General features: G+C 36.0%; 2 gene segments (V, D, J or C); both read right to left on the reverse strand.

Moving 5' to 3' along the window:
- LOC141781327 (Ig mu chain C region membrane-bound form-like) overlaps positions 1 to 23,595 on the reverse strand; it is a 48,827-nt gene that overhangs the window by 24,079 nt on the left and 1,153 nt on the right.
- On the reverse strand, positions 12,354 to 17,004 carry LOC141781330 (immunoglobulin heavy constant gamma 2-like). The segment is given in 5 exon segments: positions 12,354 to 12,621; positions 14,077 to 14,231; positions 14,880 to 15,221; positions 16,286 to 16,576; positions 16,706 to 17,004. Coding segments are annotated over 5 exon segments (843 nt in total).

Below are 23,595 nucleotides of genomic sequence, written 5' to 3' on the forward strand. Positions count from 1 at the left end.
CACTTAATCAATAATGAATTTGCATGTTTGTTTAGATTCTGATGTTAACCCCCTGAGACGACTGACTTTACCGTCTTTCAGAGGCTCTAGCAGGTTCAGGTTTAAAGCTAGAGTGAAGCTACAGACATCATATGAAAACTAGTAAACCTAATGAATCCATATCCATTAGGGATGCTCATTTTTAAAACATTTCTTAACCGATAACCGACCCTCGTTAACCGATTATTAACCGACAAGCTTTGTGCCTCGCATGCAGCGGTGCACCAGCTGCAGGAGCACAACAGATCTTCGTTGACGGGAGTCTCCAGTTCACCGTCCGGGAGTGTTAACTTAGCAGCTACGATGCTGCGTGTAGTGTCGCGGACATGCAGACACTTTCCCAGTAAAAGTCTCCACCGCGCATTTAGTTGAGTTCAGCAGGTTGTCAGCTGTGTGTCTGCCCGGCCTAACGTTAGCGAGTGGCCGACAGACCATTTGTGTGTTTGTGCTACGTTAGCAGCTCTAGCGTTGCCGGTGGCTTCGTGCTCGCCGTTGTCACACACGTATTGTGTCTGTCAGCGCGGCGTAACTTCGGGGAGTGTCCCACAGACCGTGTGTGAGTGTGTCGGTGGCGTTATAGCTGTGATAGCTGTAGCAGTTACAGTTTATTTGTCGGTGAATAAATGCTAAGTCTTACAACCGATAGCATTAATCGGTTAAAATTCTTAATGTCGGTTAACGGTTAAACCAGCGGTCAGAAACCTGCGTCTCCGGAGCCACATGCTGCTCTTTCCCTGTGGACTTTTAAAAATGGAAATGAATAACTGTTTTTTTGTTTACATTTTCATTTTTTACTTATCATTGTTGTAGGTCTATGGTACGACGGTACGACGGAGTATTAGAGCCACATTGAGGAAAAAATAAAAGAATCTTAGATTTCGAGAATTAAGTCATAATATTATAAAGTAGTAATTTTACGAGTTATTTTATTTTTTTCCCGTAAACTTCTGAATTCATTCTCGTAATATTAAGACTTTTTTTCTCGTAAAGTTATGACTTTATTCTGTAAATCTCAGATGTTTTTTCCCTCAATGTGGCCCTAATACTCCGTAGTACATTGTCTCTTTGGCCCTCACTGCATTAGACTTACATACTATATACTTAGACTCTAAACTGTGTTACCTTCATCACAATGATCAGGTGTTTTTTATCATTTTGCCTAAAATGTCTCTTTTGATAGTAAAGGTTGCTGACCCCTGCACTAGTCCATTAAATATTATCTTTGTTCATGTTTTTTTTTTTTACTTACGTGACGTCTTTCTCTTGAGGCACAGTGCCTTTACGCCTCAGATCAGGACGGGTTTTTGTATTACCACATATCACTGTGTGGTACCCCCCGTATGCACAGTGCCACATGCTGCTACAAAAACCTCTGCCTGTTACGGTGCATTGCCTGTCCTCTATGTACTCAGCATTGTACGCTTTGAACCATAATTACTCTTAATTATTGAGTTATTATTATTCTGCGTCTTTGCATCGTTGGTGATTGTGTTAAGTTAGTCAGTCTGTCCGTCTCGAACAACGAATCTTTTGTTGCCTGATGATGCTTTTTCTTGTTCTCTTTCTACTCAGTATTTTCTATATTTCAGTGCTTTTCTACAGTTAAACTATAAAATCACTTTTTATTTTTTCAGGTTTGAAACCTAATTATTGTTCTGATGATTGATTTTTTTAAAAATGATTTATTGTACAATAGTGATGCAATAAAGTAAACACATACATTGTGCAGTAAAACCATGGATGAATGACATCCGCCTGGTTTTCACTATATGTGAAATATATTATCTTTGCTGACACAAAACATGAGAACAAATTAATCTTCTTTTAGGATAAAACTGAAAATCTAACAAACCTTTACTCTTCCACTATTCCTTCCTTCAGTGTCTGATACATTTGGGAAGTGGCCTGTTTTTTTTCTTTTGGCACAGTAACGTTGGGCCTCCGTTCAGTTCAGGATAGGGTTTTTGTATTACCACATATCACTGTGGCCCCCCCCGTAGTATCCACAGTGGCACGTACTCATACAAAAACCTCTGCCTGATATGATGCCGGATAGCGCTGCACCATTACAGCCAAAATGATAATCACGATGATCAATATTGAGATCAGGATTATTCATTGATTTTTAGGGACAAAATATTTTATTTTATCACATTCAAATAAAACAGAGCGCTGCTTTCACTGCTGCATTCCTACTAATGTACAAATAATTACATCAAAATAAGACCGGTCCTTATTCACAGTGCATCTCCTAGGACAGGGGTCAACAACCTTTACTATCAAAAGAGACATTTCAAAAAATCTGTCTGGAGCCGCAAAACATGTGATCATTGTGATGAAGGTAACACAGTTTATAGTCTAAGCATATAGAATATAAGTCTAATGCAGTGAGGGCCAAAGAGACAATGTACTACGGATTATTAGGGCCACATTGAGGGAAAACACATCTGAGATTTACAGAATAAAGTCGTAACTTTACGAGAAACAAAGTTGTAATATTACGAGACTAAAGTCATAACTTTACGAGAAACAAAGTTGTAATATTACGAGACTAAAGTCATAACTTTACAAGAAAAAAATAAAATAACACGTAAAATTACTACTTTATAATATTATGACTTCATTCTTGAAATCTCAGATTTATTTTTTTTCCTCAATGTGGACCTAATACTCCGTCGTACCGTCGTACCATAGACCTACAAAGATGATAAATAAAAATTAAAACGTAAACCAAAAAACAGTTTTTCATTTCCATTTTTAAAAGTCCACAGGGATCCGCTGGAGAGGAGCTGAAGAGCTGCAGGTTGCTGACCTCTGGTCTAGAACCAACCAAATAAATACAAATACAAATAATATTATATTATAATAATTATAAGAATGAATAAATAATCACAATTAATGTTTGATTAATTGTACGTTTCTACAGTAGAAATATGAAATCATGAAGACTTTTACCCTTTTGAAACCTAATTATTGCTGTTTCTTTTTTTTATTTTAATAATCACATTTTTACTCTGTGATTATTTACATGATGCTCTCTGTGTGTTAAGGAAACCGTGTTCAATGTCTTTAAGTATCTCTGCTGTTCCTAAGAAGAATGTGTTGGACACATCCAGGCAGCAGAAAGCAGTCTCACCTCCTGACTTGCTTTCTGTTCGCAGCGTTTCCGTCTCAGTGGAAACGGAGGTTTTTGTCACATGATATATCACCGTGGTTGCTATATGGCACAGTGATATGATCCCATACAAGAACTCCACCCTGCACACGCTGGCTGTCACGTCACACTAATGCTGTCACTTTATCACTATTTCATATTAGTTCAACTGTTAATTAACAAGTAATGTTAATGTTTAATTATGTGGACAAAAAAATTGGCAGCTCAAAAGTTCCCTGATTGTTTTTTTATTTTATTTTTAATTTATTCATGCTTATACACACACTCCTGAAAAGGGGCTTCGCAGTTATGATAATGATTAGTGATCAACCGATTATCAACCTACGACTAATTGAGACTTAAACTGCAGCACAAATTTAAGTTTTCCTAGTTTTACACTATAAGGAGATATTGTTTATTTATTTATTATAATGTTTGTTTAACGTTAAAAGAAGTTGGGAGCTCCCTGCACTTTTTTATTTTAAGATAAAAGTTATTTTTTTAATTAAACATATGCTTTAGTTCTGCGTTATTCACATTTTTGAAACCAAGATTTAATGTTTTTCACTGCAAATGTGTATCGGTTCAAAATCATCGGTGTCCTTGATTACTAATAATCGGTATCGTTGATCCCTTATGATGATATAATAAAACAGACGGATATAAATATTGTTTTGGATTTACATTGTGCAGTAAAATCATGGATAAATTACACCTTATTAGAATGAGAATCAAAACTACTGTATTATAAAACAACATCAAAATGCTCTGATACATATTTCATACCCGGTGTGTTTTTTTTTTCAGACGTATCATCAAAAGGGCTGGGTGACCTAACACACAAAGATCATTTTTAGTTTAACACAGACATTTAATATTATAGGGTTAAGCTTTTCTGATGTGTTTTCAGAGTAAAACTGAAAAAATGAAGAATTCATTAATTTAATTTACCCTTCCAAAGGTCCACTGAACATCACCTTTCTTTAGTGACCTGAGTTCCCCTCTTTTTTCTTGATGCACGGTGGCTTCAGTTCAGGACGGGTTTTTGTATTACCACATATCACTGTGTGGTACCCCCCCGTATGCACAGTGCCACATGCTGCTACAAAAACCTCTGCGTGTTACGGTGCATTGCCTGTCCTCTATGTACTCAGCATTGTACGCTTTGAACCATAATTACTCTTAATTATTGAGTTATTATTATTCTGCGTCTTTGCATCGTTGGTGATTGTGTTAAGTTAGTCAGTCTGTCAGTCTCGAACAACGAATCTTTTGTTGCCTGATGATGCTTTTTCTTGTTCTCTTTCTACTCAGTATTTTCTATATTTCAGTGCTTTTCTACAGTTAAACTATAAAATCACTTTTTATTTAAACTGAGTTACCTTCATCACAATGATCACATGTTTTGCGGCTCCAGACAGATTTTTTAAATTTATTTTTTGGCCATAAATGTCTCTTTTGATAGTAAAGGTCGCTGACCCCTGGGTTAAACGGTTAATTGTTAACATCCCTAGTACAGATGTTTACTGGCTGCCAGTTCCGTGATTTACTCTTCAAACGGAAAATCAACCCACATCTGGTGCTTGACGGGTGTTTATTTCTAACCCTGATTGCATCATTAGGAAACAGTATCACTCTTTAAGCCTGTGGTTGCCGTGTTATCAGCATCATACGCAGCATTTCCTTCTCAGTGGAAGGAGGTTTTTGTCACATGATATATCACTGTGGCCGTTATACTGCACTGTGGTATAACTCCATACAAAAACTCCACCCTGCACGCTGGCTGTCACAACACACAAATGCTTTTACCTAAAGAGAGTTTATTTTTTATATATTATTTTTGTTAAGATCAAATCATGAATAAGGAGTTAACAGTGCAAACTGACTTTTTCTTTATTATTTATTATTTAGGAGTGGTTATTTTTTTCCTAAAAAAGGGTTTCACTATTACAATAATAAGACACATATATATAAATAAAGTTATTTATATACACTGTGCAGTAAAACAAATGACATTCACGTCATTTGAATGAGAAACAAAACTACTGCAGCATAACACAAGATCAAATAGTACATATTCCATACCTGGTGCATTTATTCAGGCATCATTTGAAGTTTGGCTGACCACAGTAATAGAGGTAGTAGTAGTAGTTAGTAGTAGTAGTAGTAGTAGTAGTAGTAGTAGTGATATAAAACACTACCCAGTCATTTATTAGGTCGTTCTATATCCAGTATTTTAGTTGTTTGGGCTGACTGCTCTTCTGAGAGGTTTTTGTAACTGTGTGAACCACCGTGGTGGTTACCCGAGTATACACAGTCAAAAACCACCATGCAAAAACCTGCACCACAGTGTACGTGTAGCCGTCTCTGCAATACACAACACGACAGCTACTTTTACAATGAATTATTGAAATAATTCACATTTTTTTGTGGGATTGTATTGTCCATTGTAAGTACTTGTTTTCTCTGTTCTTTGCAGCGTCTGTAAAAACATTATACTGTATTTGTTTTTTTATGTTCGAGTAAACTATCGTACTGTATTATATGACAGCCCACTTTTTACCGTATATTGATAGAAAAATTATAAAGAAAATATTAAACTTAAATTTACATTATCATACATTAAGCATTTTGCAGTTAAAATATACATGCTTAGTATTTTTTAAATTTGACTTCAGAATGTGATGTTTTAATTAAACTAACATGAACAGTTTAAAGAGATGAGAAAATAATATAGATGCACCGATCTGACTTGTTCAGTCCCGATATCGATAGAGAAACCTGGGCTTTGGGTATCGGCCGATACCGAGTACCGATCCGATACCAGTGATTCATTAATAAACTGTATGCCTCACTGTGTGGAAGTGACTGGGATCATTCTTTAATGTGTAAGGAAACATCAGGCCTGACTTAAACAATGCTTTCCTAACTTTGTAAAACAAAATGTAACAAATAAATGCATAGATGGAAATTTACTGAATTGTTATTTATTATTAAAATAATAAATCGTGCACCAGCAACTAGGTAAAACAATTTCAAATTTAACAGAATTTATATTTATTAAAATACAGTAATATACATTTCTGGTCATATCGCCCAGCCCTACCACATATCACTGTGGCTGTAACCCCATACACACCCCATACTCATTCTAAAACCAATGCCTGATCTCTTTTTCTTCAGACACAGTGACTTGTGCTCGTGCTTCAGATCAGGACAGGTTTTTGTATTACCATATATCACTGTGGCCGCTACCCGAATACACAGTGGCACACACTCATACAAAAACCTTGAGCCTGTTACGATGCATTGTTGTAGCTTTTTGTACTTTATGAACTCAACAACGGCAATCATGAAACAACATTCTACTCTTTCTGCATTTTATTTTTAATTTTACCCTTTGAATCATAATTATTCTGTATTTTTTTGAAAATCCTATTCGTCAAACTTTGGCATTGTTTAGCCAGCATGGCTGTAGGGATGGCAGAGTTGGTCTGTCCACCACTTTGGTCCAGTCTGGTGTTTTTTTCTTATGTTCGATATATCGTACTGTATTATATGACAGCCCACTTTTTACCGTATATTGATAGAACAATTATAAAGAAAATATTAAACTTAAATTTACATTATCATACATTAAGCGTTTTGCAGTCTAAATATACATGCTTAGTATTTTTTAAATTTGACTTCAGAATGTGATGTTTTAATTAAACCAACATGAACAGTTTAAAGAGATGAGAAAATAATAGAGATGCACCGATCTGACTTGTTCAGTCCCGATATCGATAGAGAAACCTGGGCTTTGGGTATCGGCCAGTACCGAGTACCGATCCGATACCAGTGATTAATTAATAAACTGTATGCCTCACTGTGTGGAAGTCACTGGGATCATTCTTTAATGTGTAAGGAAACATCAGGCCTGACTTAAACATTGCTTTCCTAACTTTGTAAAACAAAATGTAACAAATAAATGCATAGATGGAAATTTACTGAATTGTTATTTATTATTAAAATAGTAAATCGTGCACCAGCAACTTGATAAAAAATATCTTCAAAATTAACAGAATTTATATTTATTAAAATACAGTGATATACATTTCTGGTCATATCGCCCAGCCCTACCACATATCACTGTGGCCGTAACCCCATACACACCCCATACTCATTCTAAAACCAATGCCTGATCTCTTTTTCTTCAGACACAGTGACTTGTGCTCGTGCTTCAGATCAGGACAGGTTTTTGTATTACCATATATCACTGTGGCCGCTGCTACTCCATACACAGTGGCACAGACTCATACAAAAACCTTGAGCCTGATACGATGCATTGTTGTAGCTTTTTGTACTTCATGTACTCAACAACGGCAATCATGAAACAACATTCTGCTTTTTCTGCATTTTATTTTTAATTTGACCCTTTGAATCATAATTATTCTGTATTTTTTTGAAAATCCCATTTCCCATGTGTTTAGCCATAATAGGGATGGCAGAGTTTCTGTCCACCACTTCGGTCCAGGCTGGAATAACTCAACAACTCTTTGATGGATTAGGATGAAGGTTTGGTCCCCAGATGATGAATCCAAGTGACTTTGTTGAGCCCCTGACTTTTTCCTCTAGCGCAACCAGCAGGTTGAATGTTTTAGCTTTTAGTAAAATAGCATGGCAACTATAGGATGGATTGCCATGAAAGAGAGAGAGAGAGAGCGGCGGGAGCGAGTAATGTTACCGACTCCGGCCCACGCATGAAAAGTGGCACATACTCATTCTAAAACCAATGCCTGATCTCTTTTTCTTCTGACACAGTGACTTGTGCTCGTGCTTCAGATCAGGACAGGTTTTTGTATTACCATATATCACTGTGGCCGCTACCCCATACACAGTGGCACACACTCATACAAAAACCTTGAGCCTGATACGGTGCATTGTTGTAGCTTTTTGTACTTTATGAATTCAACCACGGCAATCATGAAATAACATTCTACTCTTTCTGCATTTTATTTAATCATAATTATTTTCAGGTGTTTTTACACTAATTAAAATATACTTATTAATATTATATTCCATTTCTGCCGGTAAATCCCCGTAATTGTTACACACTGGTCCTTTAAATGAAAAGCTGTTGTTTTATGAGATGCAGAATTAGCAGCATTAATAAATGTGTTTGTATTCATTAGAGTGATTCCTCCTCTGAACCTGTTGATCTCAGACAAATCCCACCACTGAAATGAAGCATTATATTAAAGATAAACTCCACACTCCATCTTACATGGAAAGAAAAGCATTGTTGCACTGACCTCTGTGGGCTGAAAGGTTCAAGTCTTTTGCACTTGTTGTGACCCCACATAGCTGCGCTGTAGTGTCAGGAGTGCACGTTGAAGCCTGTAGATGGCAGCAAAGCATTATTGCTGTAGTGTCAGGAGTGCACATTGAAGCCTGTAGATGGCAACAAAGCATTACTGTCAACATGTATAGTTCATCTTCACTGCAGAATGCATCTAAAGGGCAGTCCAGGGCTTTGGTTGCATGTTAGCTGCTGCTGTTAATGTACATCAGACAGTAGTTTACACAGATGTAAAATGTAGAAGTATTTCAGCAAAACAAACTACTTACAATACTTGTATACTGTGAATTTATAGGATTTCTACTGTGTTTTACTATTGCATGAAAGAGGACAATCTTTGTTTCCACTGCACATTCTGTTAACTGCACGTTTCTGAGAATACGGCTGCTCGTGCTTAAATACCACAGCGGTCACAAGGCGTGGTTTCACTGGATGACTTAAGTGTATCAGGCCTGTTCAATTGGCGGCCCGTGGGCCGAATCCGGCCGTTTAATGACCTGAATCCGGCCCTTTGATTATTTATCATTATGAAAATGTATTTTAAAAAGTCTAACTTTGTTAAAAGTTTCAACCCAGGCTGTTTACTGTAAGTGGACGGATTTAGGAGAGTCCAACTGAATTAAAAAAAAGATGTTAAATGAAACATTGTGTTTACTAGTTGCTGGTGCACAATTTATTATTTTTAATAATAAAAAAAAATCAGTTAATTTTGAAGATTATTTTACCAATTTGCTGGTGCAAGATTTATTATTTTTAATAATAAATAAAAAATTCAGTTAATTTTGAAGATTTTTTTGCTAAGTTGCCGGTGCACAATTTATTATTTTAAATAATAAATAAAAGTTCTGTTAATTTTGAAGATTGTTTTACCAAGTTGCTGGTGCACAATCTATTATTTTAATAATAATAATAAAAAAGTGTTAATTTTGAAGGTTTTTTACCAAGTTGCTGGTGCACAATCTATTATTTTAACAATAAATACAAATTCTTAGGAATTAGGAGAGTCAAACTGAATTAAAAAAAGATGTTAAATTCAACATTGTGTTTATTAAAACAATAATTTACTAAGATTAAAAATGTGTATTGTTTTAATATTTAAAATCCTAGCTTTGCAGATCAGACAGGAAATGTGATTGTCCCCTTGGCCCTTAGAAGAGTAATTAAATAAGCCTGCTGTATATGATGGAGTTGGCCTGCAAGGAAAGGAGAATTACATGTATGTATGTTTGCATAATATAAGCACATACTGTACATAGGTGCAAGTGTTCCCTTTTTGCCACTAGATGACAGTCTTCACCCACTTTTCTCTTAACCAGCTGGCATGTACACCAGAATGTCACTCCAGCACTTCAACATTAATCTCAAGAAGTTTAGAGTACGTTAGTCATCGATCAGCCTCTAGTAGTTCAAGCTGTGCAAAGTTTATTTCACATGTAAATTAAAAGCATAATACTGGTATGTTATTTACGTATGACACAGGCTGTGGTTATTTTTCAGAGGCTCCAGTAGGTTCAGTTTTAGGACTAGAGTGAAGACACAGATATCAGATGAAACTAGAAAACCTCATGAATCCATTGGTACCAACCAGGTCATGGCCATTTTCAAAGGGTTCACTTGATCGCTGACGTCAAGATATGTGAATGAAAATGGGTTCTACCGTTACCCACGAGTCTCCCCTTTACAGACATGCCCACTTTATGATAATCACATGCAGTGACTTGAGCCCAACTGTATTCATGTGTGATGATGTTAGTCCCCATAGGAGACATTTCACCAGTGAGACCATATTTCTGAAACTAGACCTCTCTGTATAAAATGACCTGTGGTGACCTCTAGGATAATCACAGCCTCATGAAACTTTACAGCCACAAACTAGAGACCTAGAGCATTCAGAGGATGGATGGATCAAACTAGAGACCTAGAGCATTCAGAGGATGGATGGATCAAACAAGAGACCTAGAGCATTCAGAGGATGGATGGATCAGACTAGAGACCTAGAGCATTCAGAGGATGGATGGATCAAACTAGAGACCTAGAGCATTCAGAGGATGGATGGATCAGACTAGAGACCTAGAGCATTCAGAGGATGGATGGATCAAACTAGAGACCTAGAGCATTCAGAGGATGGATGGATCAAACTAGAGACCTAGAGCATTCAGAGGATGGATGGATCAGACTAGAGACCTAGAGCATTCAGAGGATGTATGGATCAAACTAGAGACCTAGAGCATTCAGAGGATGGATGGATCAAACTAGAGACCTAGAGCATTCAGAGGATGGATGGATCAGACTAGAGACCTAGAGCATTCAGAGGATGGATGGATCAGACTAGAGACCTAGAGCATTCAGAGGATGGATGGATCAAACTAGAGACCTAGAGCATTCAGAGGATGGATGGATCAGACTAGAGACCTAGAGCATTCAGAGGATGGATGGATCAAACTAGAGACCTAGAGCATTCAGAGGATGGATGGCTTTCCTAGCTAGATTGACAATAAGGGGGTTTCTGAGCAGTTTACACATCAGTAGTGCTCGCCATCTAATCGCCGAAAAAATGCAATTCTTTCAGAAATCTCCAAAATGTCAAAAAGTTTTTGATCCCAAATCACAGGATGTCTTTTTCTCTGGTGTTCCTCAAGGTCTTGGTGTCTTAATGTGGTATTTTGGAGGGATTATTGATCATTTCTTTATCAATCAATTTAGCATCAAATCTGTGTAACAAATGGTATCAACCCAAAAATTGCTGTGGCAACTTATGAGACATAATAGAGCATGGGGATGGACATCATATACTTCTATCATCATGTTCTAAGCTGCATCTCAAATTAATCTTCAGGTTCCCAGCTTTCAGATGATGTACACCACTTCTATGTGACATCTACTGTTGACCTGCTATCTCCCCCTAAACACCCCTTGGACCTCCCTAAAAAAAGACTAAAACGACTATTGTGGGTCTCAGAGGGGTTAAGACTTGAGTACTTCTTCTTCCACAGCTGCCGATATGCAAATAGTAGCAGTGAAAGACGGGTCTCTCTTGTTTCGAGGAAGTTTATTTGTAGCTCTGACGGTTTCCACAAAGTTTCGCTACTACAGGTGTGGTCCCAGAGGTGCAGAGAGATAGGGAAGTGACTCTCTAAAGATGATTATGTTTAGAAATAGAGAAACCTTCAGAGCTTAACTGATAACAGAAGTTTCCGGTAGGCTGACTTGACGTGTTGTTTCAGATGTTCTTAGAGGAACTCTGTGTTTCACTCAACTGAAAACAAAATCCTCAAAAGCTTTCTGTTGTTTATCACTCTCTTTAATTGAATTATGTGGCTGTCCAAATCATATTCATTGTATAAGTATCAATATTGAATTAAAGATGAAAGCAAATATGATAAACTAAATTCAAAAAACATGAAAAGTTCAGTACAGTATATGTTCACTACTGTTTACTATATACATTATAGACTGGAATTTTAACTATTGTTTAAGTTTTGACCAATTTGCTGCTGCATTAACAAGGTTAACACTTGAATTATAAATCCTGTTAATTTTGAAGATGTTTTACCAAGTTGCTGGTGCACGACTTATTTTTTTTAATAATAAATACAAATTCTGTTAATTACGTAGATCTTTTACCAAGTTGCTGGTGTATGATTTATTATTTTTAATAATAAACAAAATTCTGTTAATCTTTAAGATTTTTTTTACCAAGTTGCTGGTGCGCAATTTATAATTTTAATAATAATAAAAAATTCTGTTAATTTTGAATATTTATTACCAAGCTACTGGTGTATGATTTATTATTTTAATAATAAAGAACAATTCAGTAAATTTCTATCTACGTATTTATTTATTACATTTTGTTTTACAACGTTCAAAAAGCAATGTTTAAGTCAAGCCTATTTTAATTTACAGGTTACAGAGAAATCTTAAAAAATGTTCAAATGACTTGTGTAATCATTATGTATGACGATCATTTAATTTAGCACATATTATTCATAATGTACATGTTTATAAAACCAAACCACACCAAACCAACAAATGAAGACCTGTCGTTGTCTATGCTCTGCATCCACCTCATTCTTCATGGTTTCTTCATCTGGAAAAAAAAGAGAAAAAGAAAAATCAAACAATTAAAAACACTATTCTATATTCAGATTGTTAAACAGTGGCAAAGGTTTGATTGATCACTTTAAACTAGAGTTTCACCCGGCTGGAGAACTGACACCCAAATGATCTCTGTGACTTCAATACACCGTTCAGTGCTGTTCTATAAAAATCAAATTAACCGTTGGACATCTGGTGACATTTGAAATGTGTTTAATAAATTATTAATATATTAACATATGCCGTGAAGTATTTAAAAAACACAAACCAGCACATTTTCTGTGGTTGCTGCTAAATATTGATCAGTCACACCTGTGCTGGTTGGCCGTGCCAGTAAACTCTGTTTAAAACAGAACAGGTGCATTTTTACACCACTTTACTGCGTAATTGTGGCCATCAAAATCAACACAATAATAACACAGTTGTGTTTTTTACTTTAACATGAAGGTTGTTATAGCCAGATAGAGCATTTCAACAGTCAGAAAGAATGATTTGGTGCCAATTAACTTTTCAGATATTACTAATAACTAATTACATATTTGATTTTTTTATTTTAATACGCTAAATGGATGCAGTCATTTGCATTATAAAGGTCTCCCTTTTCAGGATCATATGCACTGCATCAACTTTCACATTAATATCCTTCAGTCTTTTCTCCCATATCACAATACTCGATATTTTCAATATTTTCTTACACCCCTAGTTTATATACTATATACATTATATCCTGAAATTTTAATTCCTGTCTAAGTTTTGACAATTTTTTTCTGCATTAAAAAGGTTCGCAGTTTAATTGTAATTCCTGATATTTTTGAAGATGTTTTACCAAGTTACTCGTGTACGATTTATTATTTTAATAATGAATACAAATTATGTTAATTTGAAGATATTTCACCAATTTACGGTTGTACGATTTATTATTTTAATAATAAATAAATATTCTGTTAATTTTGAAGATTTTTTTTTACCAAGTTGCTGGTGTACAATTTATTACTTATTTATTATTTAATAATAAATGATAATTAAATAATTAAATTTGTATAAATAAGAAGAATAAGATGTTTTTTAAAAATTTGCTGCCGTACGATTTATTATTTTAATAATAACAATTTACTTAATTTTTATGTAATTATCTATGTAATTATTTGTTACATTTCGTTTTACAAAGTTAGGAAAGCAATGTTTAAGTTGAGCCTGATGTTGTCTTAGACATAACAGAATGATCCCAGTCACTTCCACACAGTGAGGTATACAGCTGATTAATTAAACACCGGTATCGGATCGGTACTCGGTATCGGCCGATACCCAAAACCCGGGTATCGTTATCTGGACTGAAAAGGTCAGATCGGTGCATCCCTAGACTGGGCTTTACCTATATAACTTGTAACATTATAATATCTTACAGTCTTTAGTACAACTGAAATGCAGAGAAAGCCTGCATGTTTACCTTGACCAGGCTGAATATCATGCTATACAGGAGAGAGGATATGAAGAGGAATATGAAGGAGGAGGTTGTGAACCACAGGCTGCTGTACTCTTCTTCCTCAATGGCTTCATCTGTGCAGCTCAGAGCAAAACGCAGATCTGACTCTGGAGTAAAATCTAAGAAGAGGAAGGTATAGGCGGTTAGACGTGTGTGTGTGTGTGTGTGTGTGTGTGTGTGTGTGTGTGTGTGTGTGTGTGTGTGTGTGTGTGTGTGTGTGTGTGTGTGTGTGTGTGTGTGTGTGTGTGTGTGTGTGTGTGTGTGTGTGTGTGTGTGTGTGTGTGTGTGTGTGTGTGTGTGTGTGTGTGTGTGTGTGTGTGTGTGTGTGTGTGTGTGTGTGTGTGTGTGTGTGTGTGTGTGTGTGTGTGTGTGTGTGTGTGTGTGTGTGTGTGTGTGTGTGTGTGTGTGTGTGTGTGTGTGTGTGTGGACGCCTTTTTCTTCTCTTGAATAGTGAGCATTATTCTCATGTGTCCTGTGTGGAACAGTACTACTGTGAGGTATCACTGAAAACTACTCATACAAAAGTTTGTTTTAAAATTATTGAAGTCATTCATGCACATATAACAAAGGTGTCTCCATGCAACATTTATTTGAAAGCACACTTCTCAAGCTGTTAGACAATGTGACGAAGACAGATTGAAACACAATAGGATGACAAACGAGAGTAAACTGACTGTAAGATTTACAATCACAAAGACGGGTTCCCACGGCAGACACAGTACAACACATTAGCACAAAATGCCACATTTAAATCTGCTATTTCTTACAATAAGTCGAGTTATTCTGGGCCTTAGACACGGCTCGGGATCTCGTGGAGTTATTGTTAGTAGCAGGCCAGGTGTTGCAGGAGAACATGGTGTCCTTGTCCCACTTGTCCTTGGTGGTGGTGTAAATGCTTGTAACTGAGTAGCCGTCTTGGTTCTTCTGCGGGAGGGAGTCAATGCCATCGGTGTAGCTGCTGACATCTTGTCCAATATGTTCTATCCAGGCGATGTAGTAATCCGTCTTCAGACGACTGGAGACCAGACACACCAGAGTGACCTTAGCTGGGTTTGATGAGATGTCCTCCTCTGGGAGGACGTGGACGGTTACTTTCGGCTCGCTCCCATCTGAAAGAAGATCATATATTAACTTTACATTTGCTATGTTTGCGTGCATACAGCGTGTTCTCATACAGCGTGTTCTCATACAACGTGTTCTCATACAGCGTGTTCTCATACAGCGTGTTCTCATACAACGTGTTCTCATACAACGTGTTCTCATACAGCGTGTTCTCATACAACGTGTTCTCATACAGCGTGTTCTCATACAGCGTGTTCTCATACAACGTGTTCTCATACAGCGTGTTCTCATACAGCGTGTTCTCATACAGCGTGTTCTCATACAACGTGTTCTCATACAGCGTGTTCTCATACAACGTGTTCTCATACGTGTTCTCATACAACATGTTCTCATACAACGTGTTCTCATACAACGTGTTCTCATACAGCGTGTTCTCATACAGCGGTTCGTTTGATATCTTACAAAAAAGTTATGCCTCCTTTTTTTGTGCATTTTCCTACAAATGTCCAGCGACACGTGTCAGTTTCTGCTCGCTTTACAGGAAACAACCTCCTTAGTTCTACGCAACAAAATTACTTAGTTTAGGAAAAGATCAACTTGGTTAGGATTAGGCAACAAAACTACTTAGTTTAAGAAAAGATCAACTTGGTTAGGATTAGGCAACAAAACAATTTAGTTAGGTTTACGCAACAAAACTACTTAGTTTAGGAAAAGATAGACTTGGTTAGGATTAGGCAACAAAACTACTTGGTTAGATTAAAGCAACGAAACTACTTAGTGTGGCTTAAAATAACTCTGGAAGTGGCGTTACTTAAGTACATCAGTTACGTGACAAATAAATCAACATTGACTTCTGGTTTCACACGGGGTACAAAATGGCCTGGTATTTATTGACCCACCCACCCCGACCTCCTCCCTGCACGGCGTTCGCCACTTTTTATACTTCCTGGTTCACGATAACCTGAATTACACACAAATTGATTTTGTGGGATATATATATGAATTGCAGTGCATTACTTTTTGTAGGTATAGCTACGAACAGTGTATGAGAAGAGCCTGCAACTTCCAGGTTACTAATCTACCAATCGGTCTCCATCACTCAGTAACGTACCTCCTTTGTTGAAAGTCAGGTCTTGAATAACCGGTGTCATATTGTCTCTAAGGGCCAAACAGCGCACCGTGTTGACTCCCTTCCAGCCGGTACGACTGCGAGTGATCGTGCTGATTTTGCTGCTTCCAGACGTTGTCGTTTCAGTGTTGTTGGTCACATCTTGTCCATCGATTTCCCAAGTTATTTGAATTTGATCAATGTCCTGTCCGGTAACGACACACTCCAGCTTAGCCTGGTTGTTGATGAACACGTCTTTGGGACTTGAATGCCTCAGTGTCATTGTGATGGGAGCTAAAGAGAGCAACAGAGAACAGTAGAAACTTTATGTTTGAGCATACTCTTATGTTATTAATTACTATTAACCGTCTACTTTGAGTTACAGTACAACGGTATTATGTAATGACTGTAGTAGCCCTTTACCTTTAGTGACCTTCTTCGTATGCTTTGTTCCTTGGTGCATCACCTCACATGTGTAAACAGCTCCACTGTCCCAGTCTGTGTTCGTGACCTTCAGCACACTGACAGCTGAATATAGGCTTCCAGTCTTTTTGGGGGGCCAAGTGGTGGAGCCAGTGACATCGTTTGCATCCTTTTTCCATTTGACTGACAGTTCATTTGAAAGGAAGTCCTGAATTGTACACACCAGAGCCTGATCGTCTCCTCCTGGCACCGCTAGCAAAGTTACCTTTGGAGGAGGGGGAGCTAAGCATGTGGAAGAAAGAGCAGAAATAGACACCCATTTTAATGGACATCAGTCTGGTATTTTACATTCAAAATTAAATGAATTATTACAAACAGAGGAGGTTAAACATGAAAATGATTGCAGAACATCAAGATTAAGAAGGTGATGCAGACTGTAGATTTAGCTTTTTTTTCGCATACTACATACTACATGTTGAGGTAGTACTACTAGTATAGGATGAGGTAGTACTACTAGTATAGGATGAGGTAGTACTACTAGTATAGGATGAGGTTGTACTACTAGTATAGTATGAGGTTTAAAACACAGCCGTAGACATACAGTAAGAGAGCCATGATGGTTAAAAATCACATACGTTTTTCCAGTGTCACGCCTTTTTGGCCTCCAGAGTGAGTCACGGAACAATTAAAAGACCTCTTTGAATCCCAGTCAGACTTTTGTACTTGCAACAAACTGACTCCTGTGTATTTGTTGTTTTTCTCAACCGGAGGATATTGCACAGAAGTCAGGGTGTTCCCGCTGCCGTCGGTCCACTGGAAAGTAAGACTCTTTGGGTAGAAGTCCTTTGCCAGACAACCAACGGTGACTTTATCTGCAGAGCCGGGTGTGCACTGAACCAACGGGAACAGAGTCGGCGATGCAGCGTTTCCTGTGAACGACATTAAGACAACATAAATTTAAAGATGATCAATAGCTTGTTTAAAAGTGAATTGTCAAAATATTGCACATTATTGCATGATGAAACTGAAGACAGAAACATCCAAAAGATGATTTTAATGAACAATACATTCAAATAAATAATGTCCTATTGATTATTTTTGCTTATCTGTTCAGCACACCGATAATTAGGATCTGAGTTGGCACTAATGTTTAATACCGCACTGTTTTGTGATGCATAATGAATTAATTTAAAACATTTTTGTTACGTCAGCGATGCACCGAACCAAAGTGTCCTTTCAAAGAGAAGATTTTTTAAAGTTTAAAATCGTATAGATACAAATTCACATAAATTATCACAGCTAATTAATTGCTCATCTAAAAGCTAATGATTGGTGGAATTTTTCAATCCCAGAATTAATATATGGAGACCCAAAGTGTTCAATTTTAAATAAATAAGACAATATGAAATAAATAATCCTACATGTGATATAACAACGAATTGTGAACTAATTCAATAAAGGTTTAAAACTCAGCTCAGCTATATATAATTCAATTATTGCAACTTATTTTTATAATGTCTTATTATCGTATAAACATGTAAAGACTGGCACAAAATCACCCTCATTGTAAAATACATTCACTCGTTGGAGAATTTTGTCATTTCACAAACTAAAACCTAAATAATTCTTTACCATTTCACAGGAACAAAACCAGGTTTATCTTAAAGCGTTTTTAAAATGTATATTTTATAGTAACTAATAAAGGAATAAATAATGATTAAATAATAGTTATTATATTATTATATGTTAACAAATAATAATGGATATCATCAACCAGTTTGCACGATAAAGATTAGGACAATTTCTTTGATATGAGTACAAACAATATTATTTTAGTTTAAATGTTCAGCGCACAAATAAACAGACTAGAACGGAGCGTGTTATTAAAACAACATTTAAAATCAAGACCACTGTTCTGTGGAATCAAGACCTTTTTTCTTTTACAATATATTTTAATAATAGTAATTATTATGAATGTGTTCAATTATTTTTTAAGTTTTTGAATCAATATCCACAGTTATACAAAATGCATTGAATAATATTGTGAATAACAACAAATAATAATAATAAACTAACAACATTTAAAATCAAGACCACTGCAATGTTTTGTGAAATCAAGACCTTTTTTATATAATAATAATTATTATCAATATGTTAAATTATTTTTGATGCGCTCCTTTTTTGTTTAACAGCAAATTTATTTGATTAACAATTGAACCTACACTATAATACCTTCCTATAAAAGTATTATGCCTTATTTCAGTTGTTTAATTGACACACATACGGATCCTGTATTTAAACTCAGATTTATGGTAACTTCATATTAAAATATATTCAGGTACAGTACGGTATATAATTAATATCCACGGTGATACAAAATGCATTGAATAATATTGTGAATAACAACAAATAATAATAATAATAAAATAATAACATTTAAAATCAAGACCACTGCACTGTTTTGTGGAAATTAATACCTTTTTTATATAATAATTATTATTATCATCAATATGTTAAATTATGTTTGATGAGCAATATGAGCAAATTGAATTGATTAACAATTGAACCTATAGTTCAAATACATACGGTCCTTTAAAAGTCAGTCATCCCTGGTATTTGAAAAGAAACTATATATTATATCTACTACATATTCTAAATATTATGCCTTATTTCAGTTGTATAATTGAAACATATACGGACCCTGTATTTAAACACACAAATAAAATATATATTTCTATGTTCAGATTTATGGTAACTTAATATTAAAACATATATTAAAACGCTAATACAAAATGCATTAAATGATATTGTCAATAACAAAAAATAACAATAAAATAATAACATTTAAAATCAAGACCTTTTTTAAAAAAATTATATATTATAATTATTATTATCAAGATGTTAAATTATTTTTGATGAGTTATGTGCTCTCTTTTTTGTTTAACAGCAAATCTAAAAGAAATGAGTCGTCTAAAACGTAAATAGATGACTAACAACTGAACCTATAGTGCAAATACATACGGTCCTTTAAAAGTCAGTCATCCCTGGTATTTGAAAAGAAACTATATATTATATTTACTATATATTATATAAAGATATTATGCCTTTGTTCACCCTGTAATCAAACACACAAATAAAATATATATTTTATGTTCAGATTTATGGTAACTTCTTATTAAAAGATATTCAGGTACAGTACGGTATATAATTATTTATCCACGGTGATACAAAATGCATTGAATAATTATATTATATTCTACGATCAGCTCAAACCACTGCCTGCATTAAGTGGTAACTTTTAAATATGCTTTCTAAGAAACAGCTGCGCTAAAAAACATCTGCCTGCTCTTGTTTTCTAGTTTGTCCAACATCGGTGTAAACCTAAATAAGACCATGAGTTAAACTTCTCTACCACCAATAATCACATTTTTTAAAAACAAAACAAAAATAAACTTCTCACTAAGGAAGATAATGTTTAAATGTGACTTACCGGTAGATACTGTGACTTCAGTCCCGCGACCCCAGTAGTCAAAGTATCACAGTGCTGCATCTCCACTCACTGCTGGAACAAAAACCTGCCGCACCACGAAACTGCACTAAAACCTCATGAAGGGACTGAAATAGACAGAAACCCTGTTCAGTATTATTCCCTGATGCTATCCTGTGAGCTCTGAGCTATCCTGCTGATTCTTCATCACTTCTTAAAGTTAATATTTACTGGAAGATGAAGTTTATGTCTCTGCACTAACTCTGACTTTAAACTACTAATTAACTAACTTCTAACTACTAATCTGCTTAATAAAATGATAAAGGCATCAGGTACCTCATATTCCAACGAGAAATATCCTCTGCTGACCTTTTTATTCATCGTAGGAATGAGAGAGTGTAAGATTACTGCTCTCAGGTTTTTGTATGGCTCTATATCTCAGTGCCCCCCAGCCCATCACGGTGAAAAACCCTAATACAAAAACCAGACACCGTTTCCTGCACTGGAGGAAAGGGGACCTGTAGCAGCAATAAAACTAAACTTATATTCTATTCAACAAAACTATATTTAAGGGTGTGAGTTGCCTAATTTGCATTTTAATTATATGTATGTTTTAATCAGTTTATTGTTGTTTAAATTCAATTTAGTTAATTTGTGTAAAGCTGTAATTATTGTAATTGTCATTAATAAACCATGATATATATATATATATGTGTGTGTGTGTGTGTGTGTGTGTAAATATATGTATTTGTATATATAAGTAAATGTGTATATACTGTATATGTATGTGTGAATGTACATATATGTATATATAGTATGTACATATACAGTATACACACACACATATATATGTATGTTTATATATACACATATATATATACATATACGGTTTATACAGTATACAGATACATACAGTACATATATATGTGTATATATATACTATTTGTGTGTGTGTATGTATGTATTTGTATATACTGTGTAGAAATACACATACTGTATATACTCTATATATATATGTATATATATATATACATACATACATACATAAATACAGTATATATATATATATATATTTATATATACATTCAGTGTGTATATATAAATTATATATATATAGGGTACCCATGCTGACCCGTACCCACCGAGCAAAACCACCAACAATGGGCACGTGAGCATCAGAACTGGACCACGGAGCGATGGAAGAAGGTGGCCCGGTCTGATGGATCACGTTTTCTTTCACATCATGTAGAAGGCAACGAGTTGGAGGTGTTGACTCGGCCTCCAAATTCTCCAGATCTCGATCCAATGGAGCATCTGTGGGATGAGCTGGACGAACAAGTCCGATCCACGGAGGCCCCACCTCGCAACTTACAGGACTTAAAGGATCTGCTACTGACGGCTTGGTGCCAGATACCACAGCAGACCTTCAGAGGTCTAGTGGAGTCCATGCCTCCACGGGTCAGGGCTGGTTTGGCAGCAAAAGGGGGACCTACTGAATATTAGGCAGGTGGTCATAATGTTATGGCTGATCGGTGTATATCTATAGTGACTGGTGCAGTGACATCTGCGGTGGTTTGTGTACGGCTCTGTGGCTTCCTGTATCACTGTGGCTCTCGAGCACAATAATAAACAGCAGAGTCTTCAGTCGTCAGGCTGCTCATCTGCAGATACACCTGGTCCACGTTGTTGTCTCTGGAGATGGTGAAGCGATTCTGGACTGACGTGGAATAATATTTAGTGCTTCCACTCGAACCAGAAATATAGGCAACCCACTCCAGTCCTTTTCCTTCAGCTTGTCTGATCCAGGCGATACGAGCAGCACTATCTGATATTCCTGCATAAGTACAAGTCAGTTTGTGTGAATCTCCTGGGCGCTTTACCGCTGGTTCAGACTCAGTCAGAGTCTGACTGGAAACACCTGGAGAGAAAAGCACTTTGATCAGAACAGAGCCAAGCAACACACATTGATTATAATAATAACGACATATTTTTCCAACTAAATCAGCATCGACAGACTAATAGTGTAAATGTTGACCTGTCCAGCAGCAGATGGTTAAAAGCAGCAGTCCTGTCCTATAGTCCATCATGTTAAACTGTGTGTCCACTGTCCTCTGTCCTCCTCTCTGCAGTCAGATAAGTAGAGGTGGAAGACATCTGAGTTTTGCATTGACTCCTCCTCACTAGAAGGAGTGAAGCTGATTTGTCTGCTAACTTTACTTTATTTGTCCCTCAGTTTTGGACCTCAGAGGACAGATTAAACAGTGTCGTCTTTTCAGTCTCTCCACAAAACTTTATTTTCATCTCCTTACTGACCGTATTTAAAGAATCATCTCACTACGTCTCTTACAACTTTGTGTTTCATTTTTTTTTTTTACCTGATATTATTATTATTATTATTATTATTATTAATATTCCTCCCGGTAAACTGCAGCAGATGAGAGCATCCAACCTTTTCAGTCCTGATACCGATAGAGATACCTGAGCTTTAGGTATCGGCCGATACCGAGTACCGATCTGATACCAGTGTTTAATTATTAAGCTGTATGCCTCACTGTGTGGAAGTGACTGAGATCATTCTTTAATGTGAAAGGAAGCATCAGGCTGGACTTAAACATTGTTTTCTTAACTTTGTAAAACAAAATGTAACAAATTAAGACAACTTTTTATTTTAATTATACAAATTTATTTTTTATAATTAAAATAATAAATCTAAACCAGCAACTTGGTTAATAAATCTTCAAAATTAACAGAATCTTTATTTGTTATTAGAGTAATAAATCGTATACCACTAACTTGGTAAAAAATCTTCAAAATTAAAAGGAATTACAATTCAAGTGTAAACCTTTTTAATACAGCAGAAAACTGGCCAGAACTTAAACATGAATAAAAATTAAAGTATAAAATGTATACAGTATATAAACATAGAATAGAATTTAATAGATCGGACCCGTTCTCACCGATACCCGATCCAGCTATTTGAGTCTGTATCGGTCCGATATCCGATCCGGTATCGGTATCGGTGCATCCTTAATATTTACCCAGATTCACTCACATTTCAGTCAGTACAGACTACATGATGTACAAATGACACGACAAAGATCCTTCCTGTGTCACTGTGGCTGAGATCTCAAATTTAGTTTGTTTACGTCTTCATTCTGTTCTTTAATGAGCCTCCATTTCTCCTGATGCTCAAAGCAAAAATGAGATTACTATGAGGGAGTTGTTGTCTATCAGTCCAGTCAGAATGAGTCCTGTAGTATTTTGTACAGCTACTCAACCAATTCCACTCACTGTGGCTCTCGAGCACAATAATAAACAGCAGAGTCTTCAGAGACTATATTAACGTTTTGGTTATTGGTCCCTGATTCCAGGGTGGTGCCCCGTTTATTATTAATGTTCATTG

The sequence above is a fragment of the Sebastes fasciatus genome, chromosome 13 (assembly GCF_043250625.1).
Source record: "Sebastes fasciatus isolate fSebFas1 chromosome 13, fSebFas1.pri, whole genome shotgun sequence".
Lineage (NCBI taxonomy): Eukaryota > Metazoa > Chordata > Actinopteri > Perciformes > Sebastidae > Sebastes > Sebastes fasciatus.